Source organism: Neovison vison, chromosome 8 (assembly GCF_020171115.1).
Source record: "Neovison vison isolate M4711 chromosome 8, ASM_NN_V1, whole genome shotgun sequence".
NCBI classification, from domain to species: domain Eukaryota; kingdom Metazoa; phylum Chordata; class Mammalia; order Carnivora; family Mustelidae; genus Neogale; species Neogale vison.
This window is the reverse complement of record NC_058098.1, coordinates 45,030,653-45,044,990: the sequence shown is the minus strand read 5'-3', so window position 1 is coordinate 45,044,990 and position 14,338 is coordinate 45,030,653. Positions and strand designations below refer to the sequence as shown.

Sequence of the window (14,338 nt, the reverse complement as noted above, 5' to 3'; positions counted from 1 at the left end):
ATTTGATTTGAATTGAAATTATACACGAAAAAGAGTACCATCAACCTCTTGAGCCCCTGAAAATTCAGGAGCCCCCTTCAGCATCCCCACAAACATTCTTCTACCTATCCAGTTTTTTCCCCAATTAAACCCACTTTTAATTAAGTTGCATGTTAAATATATTATCTCTTATTTACCCAGATTTTAAAGATTATTGGTACTGTAGTTGTATTATATAGTTTTGGTGTAAGCATTCACAAATTAGTCACACTGGGAATTTCATAGGAGTTTGTGAACCAGACTAAAAACTGAATAAGCAAATCTAACACAATTTGAGGGAACATATATTCTAAGTTACAAACCTCTCAATGCAACTCATGCACTCCTTTAATGTCAACTTAACATAATACTGGATAAAAATATGAAGTAGAAATATCTGGCCACACTGATGTTGTTCTGAATGAATATTTAAGGGTACTTGTGTTTATAATTCTGATTAGGGAGAACAAAACTCCCTAGTTAGCAGATCAGGAGTCAGTGATTTGATAAACCTCATACATTATGCATTTACACAAACTTCCCATGTTAGGCCCAAGAATATCTTGGTGAAAAGGATAAACACGGAGTTTATAATCTAATTGGAGAGATGGACACCAACAAAGTCACCACCTTGACAGGGATTTCAGACTGTGATGAATGCTGTATAGAAAGAGGAGACAGCTGGCTGGAGGCTGGAGCGTCTGGGGAGCACCCAGGAGGCACTACCACTGGGTAGAAGGAAGCAAGGTATTGACGTGAGTTCAAAATACCAGCTCAAGAGTTCTGTTTCTGGTATAATGATATAATCCTCTCAGACTAATCCTCTAACTGATATAACTATAAATTCTGGTCAAAGTACAAAAACTACTACCCAAAGATTTCAATGAGCATTTAAAAGGAGATAGATAGTGTAGGGCAGTAGACACTTGGAACAATGATCAGAAGGAGGATAATTTTCCTCATTTTGGTGAAAGAGGATGGACTATAGTCACTTTTATGATAGCAGAAGAATAAAGATAGTAGAGGAAAGAGTCAGTGAACTTGAAGTTACATCCATAGAAATCACTTAATGTGAAGAATAGAGAGAGAAGATACAAAGAGATTAAAACAAATGAATAGGGCCTTCAGGACTCATGCAACAATAAGAAAAAGTCTAACAGATGTTATTAGAGTTCCAGAAGGGGACTCTCGAGGAGGAGAGGAAAGAAGAATGAAGCAAGAAATAATGGCCAAGACCTTGCTGAAATTTAGCAAAAGTTATAAGTGCATGGATTCAAGAAGCTCAGTGAATGAACTCCAAACAAGAGAAATTCAAGAAAAACCATGCTTTGAGACAAAATAAACACAGAACCCCCATAGCATCAAGCTGCTGGAAACTGAAGATAAAGAGAAAATTCTGAAAGCATCCAGGGGGAAATGATACATTAAATACAGGGAAATAATGGTTTGAATGATGACAGATTTCTTAAATCAAAATTTTCTATGTCAGAAGATGATGGAAAAAACATCTTCGAAATGCTGAAAGGAAGAAAAAAAAACCTCTCAGGCCATGATTCTATATGCAGTGGAAATATCTTTCAAGGACAAAGGCAGAATAAAGGCATTTTCAGAAAGAGGAAAGCTAGAGAATCCATTGCCAGCCGACTTGCAATTGTATGTGCTCTAGAAGGCATTCAGGGTAAAAGGAAATTATATTGGATGGAAATCTGGATCTTCAGAAATGAAGACAGAACAATAAAATTGGAAAATACCTGGTTAAGCATAAAAGTCTGCTTTTCTTCTTAAATTCTTTAAAATATGTATGACTGTTTATAACAAAATTTATACTTTTGTTGGTTTTTCAATGTGTGTAGATACATGTCAAATGTAACAGAAAAATCTGTCCAGAAAGTGGGGAGAAGGGACCTGTACGGTTGCAAGGTTTTTATATTTTATGTGAAATGGCACAATACTTTTATTTATTTATTTATTTTGACACACACACACACACACACACACACAGAGAGAGAGAGAGAGAGAGAGCAAGAGAGGGAATACACACAGGGGGAATAGGAGAGAGAAGCAGGCTTCCCATTGAGCAGAGGGCCAGGGACAGAGCTCAATCCCAGGACCTCAGGATCATGACCTGAGCTTAAGACAGATGGTTAATGACTGAGCCACCCAGACACCCCTGAAATGGTACAATATTAACTCTAACTAGATATAAAAGATTACTGATATGTATTATAATCCATAGAGCAGCTGCTAAAAAATAAAATAAGATATACACCAGAGGCCAACTAAAATAGAGCACTAAAAGAATACTCTAATTTTTAAAAAGGAGGCAAAGGGGAATAGAATAACAAAAAACAAAGGAGACAAACAATAAACTGATACCAAAATGGCAGACCTAAATCTAACCACATAAATAATTACATTAAATATTTGTGGTGTAAACACTTTAATTAAAATGCAGAAGGACTAGAAAAGCATGGGGTAGACAGATTTCTAAGCTGGTCCCCAAGATTCCCACCTCTCCCTTTGACTGTGAGCATGAACTGGGACTCTGATAAGATGATCACCCCCATGATTAGGGGGTGTTCTATGGCATAGCTGACTTTAAGATATGCTCTGTGGGTCTGACCTAATCAGGTGAACCCTTTAATAGACACTAGGCTTTTCCTGAAGAAGATCTAAAGTGTGAGAGGGATGTGACAAGAGAGAGACTCTCTGTTGCTGGTTTGAAGGTGGAAGAAGCCATGTGGCAAGGAATGCAGATGGCCTTTCAGAATGGAGAGTGGACCTTGCCTGAACAGCAAGGAAACAGGGACCTCCCATCCTCAGCTGCAATAAACGAAATCCAAGCTCCAGATAGAGTGCAGCCTGGCAGACACCTTGATTTCAGCCTTGAGAATCCCTGAGCAAAGAAGCCAGTTACACTGTTGACTTCCAACCTGCAGAGCTATGATTTAACAAATGGATGCTGCTTTGTCAAACTTGTTACGGCAGCAATTAAAATGTTAACAAAATCTACTTTATGATACCTTGAGAGGCACTTTAGATATAAGGACATGGTAAGTAAATAGATGGAAAAAAATAAACCATGCAAACAGTAAATATAAGAAATAGCAGATAAAGTGAACTTTAAAATAAGGGATATTTGGGGTGCCTCAGTGGCTCAGTGAAGCATCTGCCTTTAGCGCAGGTCATGATCCCGGGGTCCTGGGATTGTACCCTGCATTGGGCTTCCTGTTTGGCAGGAATCCAGTTTCTCCCTCTCCAGCTTCTCCTGCTTATGTTCCCTCTCTTGCTGTATCTCTCTCTCTGTCAAATAAAAATATATATTTTTTTAAAAATAAGGGATATTATCAGAGTTAAAGGAGCACATTTCATAATGATAAAAAGCACAGTTAATGAGGCAGATATGACAATTAGAAATGTTCATGTTCTTAATAACAGAGCCTCAAAAAGAGCAAAAAATTAACAGAAGGGAGAAGTAGAAAAATCCCACAACAGTAGTAAGAGGTTTTAATATCTCTCTTGGCAATCGATAGAACTAGACCATAAATATCAGTAAAGACAAAGAAGTTCCAAACATCACCGCCAACCACATGGAACTAATTGTTACTTTTATATGTGGAATCATTATGTTGTACACCTGAAACTAATGCAGCATCATTGTGTGTCAACCATATTTCAATTTAAAAAATTGTTATTCACACTATATCCAACAGTGGCAAACTATATATTTTTTATATGTTCACAAGGTTATGTCCATAGTTTGGACATAAAATAAGTCTAAATAAACCATAAAGGACTAAAATCATACAGAATATGTCTCTGACCACAATGATACTAAATTAAAAATCAACAAAAATATGACATCTAAGAATCACACACTTATGGATAATCCGAGGGTCACAGAAGAAATCATAGGGAGATTAGAAAATATTTTTTGAGCCAAATGATAATAAATACTCAATATATTAAAACTTGTGGGATACAGCTAACACAGAAGAAATTAGCTTTAAATGTGTATAGAAATAATGGCTTAAGGTTCTACCTTAAGGAACTAGGAAAAGGGCAAAGTAAATCCAAAGCAAGCAGAAGGAAATAATTGTTAAAAGCAGAAATCAATGAAAAGAGAAAACTGACAGACAAGAGGAAATTAATAGACTTGAAAGCTGGTTCTTTAAAAAAGGTCAATAAAATCAGCAAACATCTAGCTAGACAGAAAACTTCAGGCAGTTCTGTGTCTCTCTTCTCTCTCTCTCATCAGCTGGACAGGGAGAGATTGAACACAAATCTCTAATACCAGAAATGAAACACAGGCTATGGTACAAATTTTAGACTTTAAATAGATAATATAAGAGTATATGAACAACTTAGTGCCAATACTTAACCAATTTAAGTGAAATGGACAAATTTCTTGAAAAATACAATATACCCAAATTGACATATGAAGAAGCAGAAAATCTGAGTAGTCTTAGAGCTAATGAAGAAATTGAATTCATCAAAAACCTTCCCACAACGTAAACTCCAGGCCCAGAAGGTTTCACTGGTGAATTCTATCAAACACTTGAGGAAGAAATAATACCAGTCTTACACAATTTTTTTCAGAAAACAGAGGAGGAGGAAACATTGCCTAAATTATTTTATGAGGCCAGCATAGCCCAAATAATGAAAACTTATAAGGACATTACACAAAACCAGAAAATTAACCAAGGAAAATTACACAAAACTAGGGGAAAAAAAGATGAAGAACCCTCATGAATATAGTTGTAAAATAGTTTCAAAAGCTCTTTAAACATTAGCAAATCAAATTCAATATAAAGAAGGATAATACATCATGAATGACTAGGATTTATTACAGAAATGTAAGATTAGCTGAACATTCTGAAACTCAATCCATGTAATTCACCCTATCAACATCACTAAGGAGAAAAGAATATGATCTTTTTTAATAGACATGAAAATAATTTGACAGAATTCAATAACTATTCATGATAAATCTTCTGAGCAAACTAAGAATGAAAGTTTACTTTCTTAGTCAGATAAAAGGGCACCAAAGAAAACCACACAGATAACCTCATATAAAGGGGTGAATGTCTATAAGTTTTCTTTTGAGATATGTAAAAAGACAAGAAGTTCCATTTCCTACTTGCAGATGGTATATTTATGGATCTAGAAAGCAATTACTAGAACTAATAAGTGAATTTAGCAAACGTCTCAGGATACAATGTTTATATACAAAATCTACTGTATTTCATATACTAGCAGCAACAGTTGGAAAACAAAATTTTACAAACCCACTTGCAATAGCTCAGATACTGTGCAAAGGGAGATATATACCAATGCTCAATAAGCACATGAGAAGATGCCCAAACGCAGTAATCATCAGGAAATCACAAATTAAAATCACAATGATTTTATATACAATGAATTTTTATATATATATACATACATCATATCATACCCACTAGAATGGCTAAAATTAGAAAGACGGATAATAGCAAGTACTAACAAGAATATAGAGCTACTGAAACTCTCATACATTGCTGGTAGAAATATGAAATGATACAGCTACTTTAGAAAACAGTATGGTGGCTTCTTTAAAAGGCAAACATTCACTGACCATATGACCTAGCCATTCTTTGGATGTATAGCTAAGAGAAGTGAAAATATGTCTACACAAAGATGTACACAAGGATGTGCATAGCAACTGAATGAATAAACCAAATGTGATAGAGACATGTAATGGAATACTACTTAGCAATGAAAAGGAGCAAACGAATGCTACATGGAATAATACGGATGGATCTCAATACCATTATGCTGAGTGACAGGAGCTGGATACAAACTAGTACATAATGTATGATTCCAGTTGGAAAAGTTTTAGCTTTAGCAGGTGCATATACTTGTGATAACATCTGTTTTAGTTTACCAGTTCTGCTGCAATAGAGTATCATACACTGGGTGGCTTAAAACAATGGAAATCTACTCTGTCACAGTTCTGGAGATGAGATGTCTGAAGTCACGGCATTGTCATGAACATGCTCCCTCCTAGAGCTCTATGGAAGATCCTTTGCTTGTCTTCCTAGCTTCCGGGGGTGGCCAGTGGTGCTTTCTGCTCCAAGACTGGCAGCTGCCATCACTTCATCATATGGCCTCTTTCCCTAAGGGTCTCCTCTAAATCAAACCTTTCTCTCCATAGATGGGCACCAGTCCTGAGATTCAGGGCCGTCTCCAATCCACTAAGACCTCCTCTTTAGTTGATAACATCTATAATGATCCTATTTCCAATGAGGTCACATTCACAGGTACTGGGGATTAGGACACCATCTTTCTGGGGGTAGGTGGGGGACAGAAGGCAACCCACAACACTGTGACTGCAGTCAAGACAGTGAATGTATACATCCCCACCAAAAGTTTCCTAGTGCCCTGACAGAGATGCTACTCAAAGCTGACAGTAGAAGGGTAGAAATCTCCTGCCGGTACCTACCGTTGGCCAAACAGATGAATGTCAATGAGCAACCAGGGCTGGGCAATGTGACGTGCCAAGGCCGTTCCCTGCAGTGCAGAGCATGGTGGGGGAATTGGGAGACTTTCCCTGGCTCTGTTTGTTTTAGGATGAAGTTTCAGCAGGAAGGTGTGTGACATCTGAGGCAGCTGAGAGTATCTGCAAAATGTCTTTGCCCTGATTTCAATTTTGATCCAAATAGGGAAGTAAAGGGGCTGCTGGAGACAGCTAGCTAGACTGCTCTAACTCTCACAATTAGAACAGAGCCTAAGATCTAGCACGTGTTCAGTGAATACTTGTGGAATGAATTAATAAAAACATGTACGAAGGAGCAGAATGCAAAGTTTCCATAGATTATCAGGATAGAATGAAGGATTTCAGAGAAATTTCTTTTGTGCTGGTGGTCTGCTTTGAGCTCCGGTCTAGACAGACTGTGGGGCAGGTAGGGGATGAGGGTCACCTTCATTTACCTGTGGGGCCTTGAGTCAGAAGACGTGACTTAGGTAAGGGATTGCTATGAGCCCACAGTGACTTCCCCCAACCCGTTTGCCCACTAAATGTGGCTAGCATTCTTTACCACAACCGATAACAGCCCAGCCCCATACTCACACTGAACTCAGCCGCCCTTTTGTAAAGGGTCTCCTGCTTCTCTATTAGATTGACTGGCCCCATCCCTCTCTCCCCCTCTGCTGGCTTCTGCTAACCTCCTGGCTGGCAAATCTGAGGACATGTGTTGTAAATCAGGCTATTACACACCTGAGAGAAAAGTTCTTCTCTGGAAAGATGATAGGTAGATAAGAGAGAGTGCTAGAGAGAGAGATCTTCTAAGTCTCTATTCCATGTGGGAGAAAACCTTATTGCTGTTTCTAGAGTCTTACAAAGTTAATAGCAGCATAGAATTTGGGGCGCTTCTGAACTGGGTTGGGAGGCCAACATACCACTGACTTGGGGTCAGAGTGTTCTCATCTGTAAAATGGGGATTTTCCTTTACAGGGCTGTTTTGACTAGGTGACAGAATATACTGCAAGCAAGCAGCATGGTGCCTGAGACACGGTGAGTCCTTGGTCAAGGTCAGTTAGCACTCTTCAAACCTTTGACACTCCCGCCATGAAGAGGCAGGGTCTAATTCTCTTCCCCTTGGATATGGGCAGGTGATACAGTTTCTCTCTCCCACTTGCTCTTAGAACCAAGCCACCTGGCCAAGATGAAGCATTCTGGATAAAATCTCAGTTGAAGCCAGAGACGGGGATGAACATGACTCCAGGCTCCACCCACAATCTGACTTCAGCCACATTAGAGACCTCAGGTGAGAACTGCCCAGCTGGGCCCCCTCCAACCCCAGCACGGAGAGATAATCATAGTAAACGACTGGTGTTTTATGCCGCTAAGTTTGGGGTGGCTTGTCGCTCAGCAAGAGATCATCTGAACCGTGAGAAAAGAAAAGCCAAAACCTGTGGCTATAAATCCCCCGCGGGCCATCTCTCATACCCCACATCCGGGACAGGTGCCGGCTCCCCGCGGGTGGCGGGTGAAGTCCACGGAGACCTACTTACGGAGCACGGAAGTCTGAAAGGCTTGGTAGGCGTGGTGAAGCAGGCGCTGTGAATGGGGTCCGGGTACCGGCCGTCGTTCCACTGAGCCAGGAGCGCGTCGCAGTAAATGGTCACCCCCGCGGCTCTGAGCGCGTCCTGCACCGCGCTCTCCACTGAGTAGTTGTTGAAGCAGGTGATGGTGGAAGTGGAGGGGGGCTGCACCAGGTGGATATAGGAGCCCCTCACACCGATGTTTAAGAGCGTCTCTACTGTCGTGTAAGTGTCAATTGTATTCCCATAGACAATGACATTTCCTAGAGGAGGGGGAAAACGCTAAGATATACGGTTGAAACAACAACAACAAAAACAACAACCTTCTTAGTCAAATGCTAATGATGCCGAATTGGTCCCTATCACCTTCTCCTCCTTTCAGCTGCGGGAAGCTAGCGGTGTAACCTAGCAACGGTGACCAAGATAATTTAGTAAAGAATTGGCACAAAACATCCCACAAAGTAGTCAAGTACTTTTAACACAGAAGTAGGACATTCATCTATGGTCCTGTAATTTGAAAGTTGAAATTATGCTAAATGAAGCCATCTGGAAGAAAACCTTTTATCTGGTCTTTGTTCCCTAGTTGCTACACTTATTAAGGAAAAAAATTACTGAAGTTTGCAGTATTTGCAAGTTCTGTGTAAATGATGAAAAGGATATGTTAAAAAAAAAAAACCCCCCCACACACACAGTCCTAGACATGATGGCACAGGTATTTTAATATTTGAGTGTTGAATTGGGTTGATTTCATGGAAATCTTTCCCTTTTTTAAGATCTAAAGACTAGAACATCCTGCTTTTCAGTAGATCATTTAATGCGGATTCAGATTCTGATTTTTGAGATTTAAGGAATCAAGACCTGGCAAAAAGGACGGACAGCAGGGTATTCTTTCAGTCGGTAAGAATGAAATCACAACATAATCTTGAAAGATTTCGCCTGTGTAAGAGCATTTAGATGGTAATAGTCTAAACTAGTTAGTTCTTTTCTGAAAAATATTACAGAAATAATTACAAATGTTATTCTACTAATTTCATCAGTTTTAAGATCAAACTACCAAATGAAAGAAATGTATTACATGCCAATTACATGCTATTTTGGACACTGAATTGGCATTTTTACCTTTTTACAAGGGAATCGCTGTAGACTCACTAGTCAGGCAACTTGTAACAATTTTACGACAAAATGATAGATTCATTGAAAATCTCTTTTTTTCCCTCTTGTTTATGAAATGGTATTAAGAGAAATTCTACAAGGCAAAATAAATGGTAAGTGTATTTATTCGATTTGGTTGAATAAATGATGCAAAAATCTATTTCCATCTAAAACTGAAAGGAGTAATGGCTTGCTTGTCTCATTTGCTTAGGGAAAAGTTCTCCCATACTTCCTGTTGCTCAAATATGGAATGGCAAGAAGGCTCCAAAGCCGGAGTGTGTGGGGGGGGTCCTTTCTTCCTGCCTTCACTAGGAGGCTCTAATTTTGTGGCTATGAGTCCCTCTCTATTCAGAGGCTCTAATGCAGCATTCCTTGGTGGGCTGCATTTTCCTTGGCTGAAAGAGTCAACATTTTGCTTAAATTACTGAGGCTTCCACCTGCTGTGAAACATGCATCATAGCTGTCTGGCACAACAAAGAATCAGCCTGCCAGGGAAGCGGAAACTTGAACCTGAAACTGTCAAAGGCTTGAGGTCTTCTGCCCTTTTAAAATATGCATGTCAAAACAACATTCATTTTCAGGGAAACAAATTTAAGCATTTAGGCCCCCACACAATTCAGAATTGAAGATTTTTCCAGTCTCTTTCATGTTAGTTTCTAGTAACCATACTGTGAGATGGGCTTTATGATGAGAGGCTTATGGAAACCAGGGCAAACGTGATGTTGCCCTGGATTATCTCGCAGGGGTTGCCCCCAGATTGCAGGCAGCCAAAGAGGACATTGTTTTTCACCTCGAAAGGTAGCATAATTTATAACATCTCTCCTATTTAAATTAGATGCTTAATATTTTAAATAATTTAAAATTTTAAATGTATCGATAGATATTCTAACTTCAGAATAGATTTATTTGCCTATCTTGAAAGAAGGTGTAATGGCTTCAGTTTGAAACAAAATCCACCCCTCCCTTGGAGACTTTGGTCATCCTAATAGTTGCAATAATGCTGCATCACAAACCACCCCAAGACTCCGGCCTACTGTTGTAGGTCAGCTCGCACATAGGCACACGGGCTGATGACGACTCATCAGACTCCACACTGTGATTGGATCGGGCCTGCACCATGTTTTATTCTCCTTGTACCAAGAGATACCTAAGGCCCATTCTATTTATGGAAAAAGGCTGGGGGACAGGACAGCAAGAGCAACTGCTCACTTTTCAAGCCTCTCTGTGCAGTAGAAGGTGCACTAACATTCCACCAAGCAAAGCAAGTCAGAAGGCCAAGCACATGGCCAAAGGAGTGAGAAGCACACCCTGCCTGAGGTAGGAGGGCAGAGGGTGTGGCTATTTGCTGAACAGTAGTCCAAACTCTCACAGTCATCTTGGCCATTGGATAGATGCTTATGTGATGCCATCTTAAAGTTTTCATCCAAACATCTTTTATAAGATGGTTTACATATATTTCTCTCATTTCCCATATTACAGTAAAATCTCTTTTAATATAATCTTGTACAACATAAATAAGAACCTGTCACTGGTCAAATCCCATTCCTTCACAAATAAAACAAGACGCAATGGGACGAAGTCAGCTCTGCCACTTCCATATCTTGCCTTTTAAATGTTTGCACTCTGCAGGGGTGCTTGGCTGGCTCAGTCGGTAGAGCATGCGACTCTTGTTCTCAGGGTTGTGGGTTCGAGCCCCACATTGTGGGTATAGAGATTACTTAGAACAATGAAGTATTTAAATGTTTGCACTCTCAGGGGGGATTATTCTTTCCATGATATTTGTGCAGTTGTGAGTTCTTTCTACATCTTTTTCACTTTTACTCGGTAAAGAATTTTTAGAGTCCATTTGCATTTATCTTGTGACTCCTATATACCAGGCACAAAGCCAGGCAATTTGGTACACAATCCATTATTACTTTCATCTTCATCAGTAACAGCAGCCTAAGCTATAGAGTTGTGACCTATAAATGTACACCTTAAATTAATGTAACATTGTGTGTCACCTGTACTCACACACACAAAAATAATATTTAGAGCTGTTACCAATAACATTGGCTTCACTCAAATGCCTGGAAAATAATTTTTTGACAAGCTAACAGCAAAAATAGAAGCATGGACAAAATTCATAGGATAAGCAAAAATCTTATGTTTTGGGGACTCTCTCAGAATAAACCTAGTAGAAAAAGATGTTGATTATTGATTTATTTCAGGACAAATATCAACCTAGGTGTAAAAATATGATTAAATATATTTATAGAAGTAATTTTCTAGCATGGCTGGGATAGAACTAGTGCTTTTGAAGCTCCCATGTCAAGATCTTACCACAGCTTGTGGTTGTGTCTTGATCTAGGCAGACGTCCAGCCTCTACCCGGTGAGGCCTCAGGGGGCCCATGGTAGCCTCTCCCTTTCCTTCCTTGTACTCACCAGAGTCTACATGCCTAAGACTACCTGTGAGGTGACCTCAAGTTGGCCCTGCCTTCCATGTTACCCCTGGAGCCTTGAATAGTACATCACGTACCATGGGTATAACAAACTGTTTCCTGACTAGGCACATGGAAGAATGTTTGAGGTTTATCATACTGTTGATCATAAGTTAATTGGGTCTTACTTTTGTGCCCTCTAAAATATTTTTTGAAGAACAACCTTCCTGTGGCCAGATTTTCCCATTATATATTTCTACTCGGTATTCACCTATAAAGTTGGCACTACTTCATCCAACCACAGGATAAGTTGTATACCTGAGATTTGTAAGACAGAGATAGGTTTCCCTTCACAATGTTAGATCTGGTTATTGGGTTTTGAGTAAGACTCCCCAAATCCTACATAATCTTAAACATAACCAAAATTGTGTGTGCCTGCAACACAACAGTATAAAATAACACTTCTGCCATATTGGTACGCTCTTAAACCCAAGTAAATAAAAATGTTTTATGGGAAAGTTAACTCTTGTATAACATGTTGTGACAGTTGGGTCAAGTTTTAGCCGAATCAAAGAGGCAAAATGAGGAAAAAGGAAATGGAGAGAGAAAAAAGAGGGGGCAGGGAGACAGAAGAACAGAGAAAGCCTTGGAGATACAGACTTTCTTCAATCGTTGGGTATGCAAGAAGAAAGAGTTTTAAAACAGGTGAAACACAGTGGTTGCCAGGGGAGGGGAGAGGATGGGTGAACTGAGCCATGGATAGTAGCAGAGAAAAGGGCTTTTCCTGTGGGAGACTCTGGGTCTCAGAGCTTTTCCCCACTCAGAATATATGAGATGGGGTGAATGGGGTTCCATTAGTGCCAAACATCCTGATAACTGGACAGAGGGGTGAGGCAGCCCCAGGTTATATGGGACCGATGATATATATACATGTATGAGATGCTTTTTAATGTCAGATAACTTCAGTTAGCCAGAGATTTACTTTAATGATGAATTTCTACCACTTAGGTGTTTTATAACTCATGCAGCCTTTACAAATGGTTAAAAAGAGGTAACACATTGCAGGGACCTCCTTCACTTAACTGGGATATCATATACATTCTTCTGACTTTTCTATGCATAAGTGATGCAAATACAGTGGGAAAGCTGGGGATTTCCCCTGCCTATCAGTTTTATGCTAAAAAAAATCTGGCCACTGTCTTCCCCACAACTCAGTTAATCTAAGGATATGAAATAACCCGTTTTTGCACTTGATCTGATAGGTGACAGAGGTACCATGGTGGGCTGCCCTGCTCTGAAATGGCAAATGGGATGGGATGATTAGAACAGTCTGGGTGAATTTTCAATAAAGGCTCATAGACTACAGCCATGCCATTTTCATGGAAGTCCAATTTTTGTTGTTTCTTTTAGGGAATCAATGATGCCTTACTAAGGTTACAGATCTGAAACAGGAAACAGCACAAGGAGGGCATAGCACAAAGAGGACCCTATGAAAGCTCCAGAAGTGAAGGCTGGCAAGAGGAGCACGCCGTCATTCCCTTGCAGATAACCTGCAGCCACCTTCCTGGTGAAACAAACAAGGGGGCTGCCAAGAGGAGAGTGGGGGTTTTGGTATTGACAGCGCAGCTGGGGAGAAGGAACGTGAGGTCTCAAATCACCCTCTGCAAGCCATTAACTCTTCACCCCAGATCAAAAAAGCACTAAGACTTGTCACTTAAAATGCTGGCAGAAATGCAAAGGTGATCTTCTTGCTTTTTGATACATGCTCTTTGAAGTTATAAATGAATACACTCGCAACTTTGATTGTGATCACCAAAGTAAGGCAATGATCTTTTAACATTTCAACTACCATAATGCACCTGGATTTTGGAGGTTCTTCAATTTATCTTAATCAGAGGGGAAATGAGGCCAGTTTCATCATCCTAATTCCTGGAGGAGATAAATAATAGTTTCAGAAGCTAGAAAATTTCCCAATACTTATTTATTTAAAAGGTTTATTTATTTGAGAGAGAAAGAGAGAGCATGGGTGTGGGGCTTCAGAGGGAGAGAGAGAATCTCAAGCAGACTCCCTGCTGAGTTCTGAGCCTAATGTGGAGCTCAGTGCTGGGGCTCGATCTCATGACCCTGAAGTCATGACCTGAGCCAAAATCAAGAGTTGGACACTTAACCAACTGAGACACCCAGGTGTCCCCCAAATTTACCAATATTTAAAAGTAACATGGCAGGGCACCTGGCTGGCTCACTCAGTTAAGCATGAGCCTTCATCTCAGGGCAAGATCCAAGGGTCCTGGGATCCAGCCCCATATTGAGGTAGGGGGGCTGTCTCTCCCTCTCCCTCCACCACTCCCCCTGCCTGTGTTCTCCTGCTCTCTCTCCATCAAATAAATAAATACAAATCTTTTTAAAAAAAGTAATATGGCTTTATAGAAATGAAATGCTTAAGGCGATCTCCCCATTAAATTCAAAAAACAAAATATGGTTTTAATTTTTTTAGACACGATTTGCCCTAAGAATAATGGAGCAACCTTTTTAACGTTTTTTTTCAGTAGATGCTAAAAAAGTTATTTCATCCTTTTGAATTAAAGTGCTTTAATTTTAACTACCTATACTGTAAAGATGAATGATTCTTAAAGATTTTATTTATTTATTTGACAGACAGAAATCA

At 39.7% G+C, this 14,338-nt stretch overlaps 1 protein-coding gene across 1 annotated transcript in view; it reads right to left on the bottom strand.

Annotated features, from left to right (window-relative positions):
* The window catches only part of CFAP61 (cilia and flagella associated protein 61), a 298,453-nt gene that overhangs the window by 78,318 nt on the left and 205,797 nt on the right, over nt 1–14,338 (bottom strand). Inside the window, exon 21 of the mRNA XM_044263545.1 lies at nt 8,071–8,363. Within this exon, the coding sequence (XP_044119480.1) occupies nt 8,071–8,363 (293 nt within the window). The remainder of the gene's footprint in view (nt 1–8,070; nt 8,364–14,338) is intronic.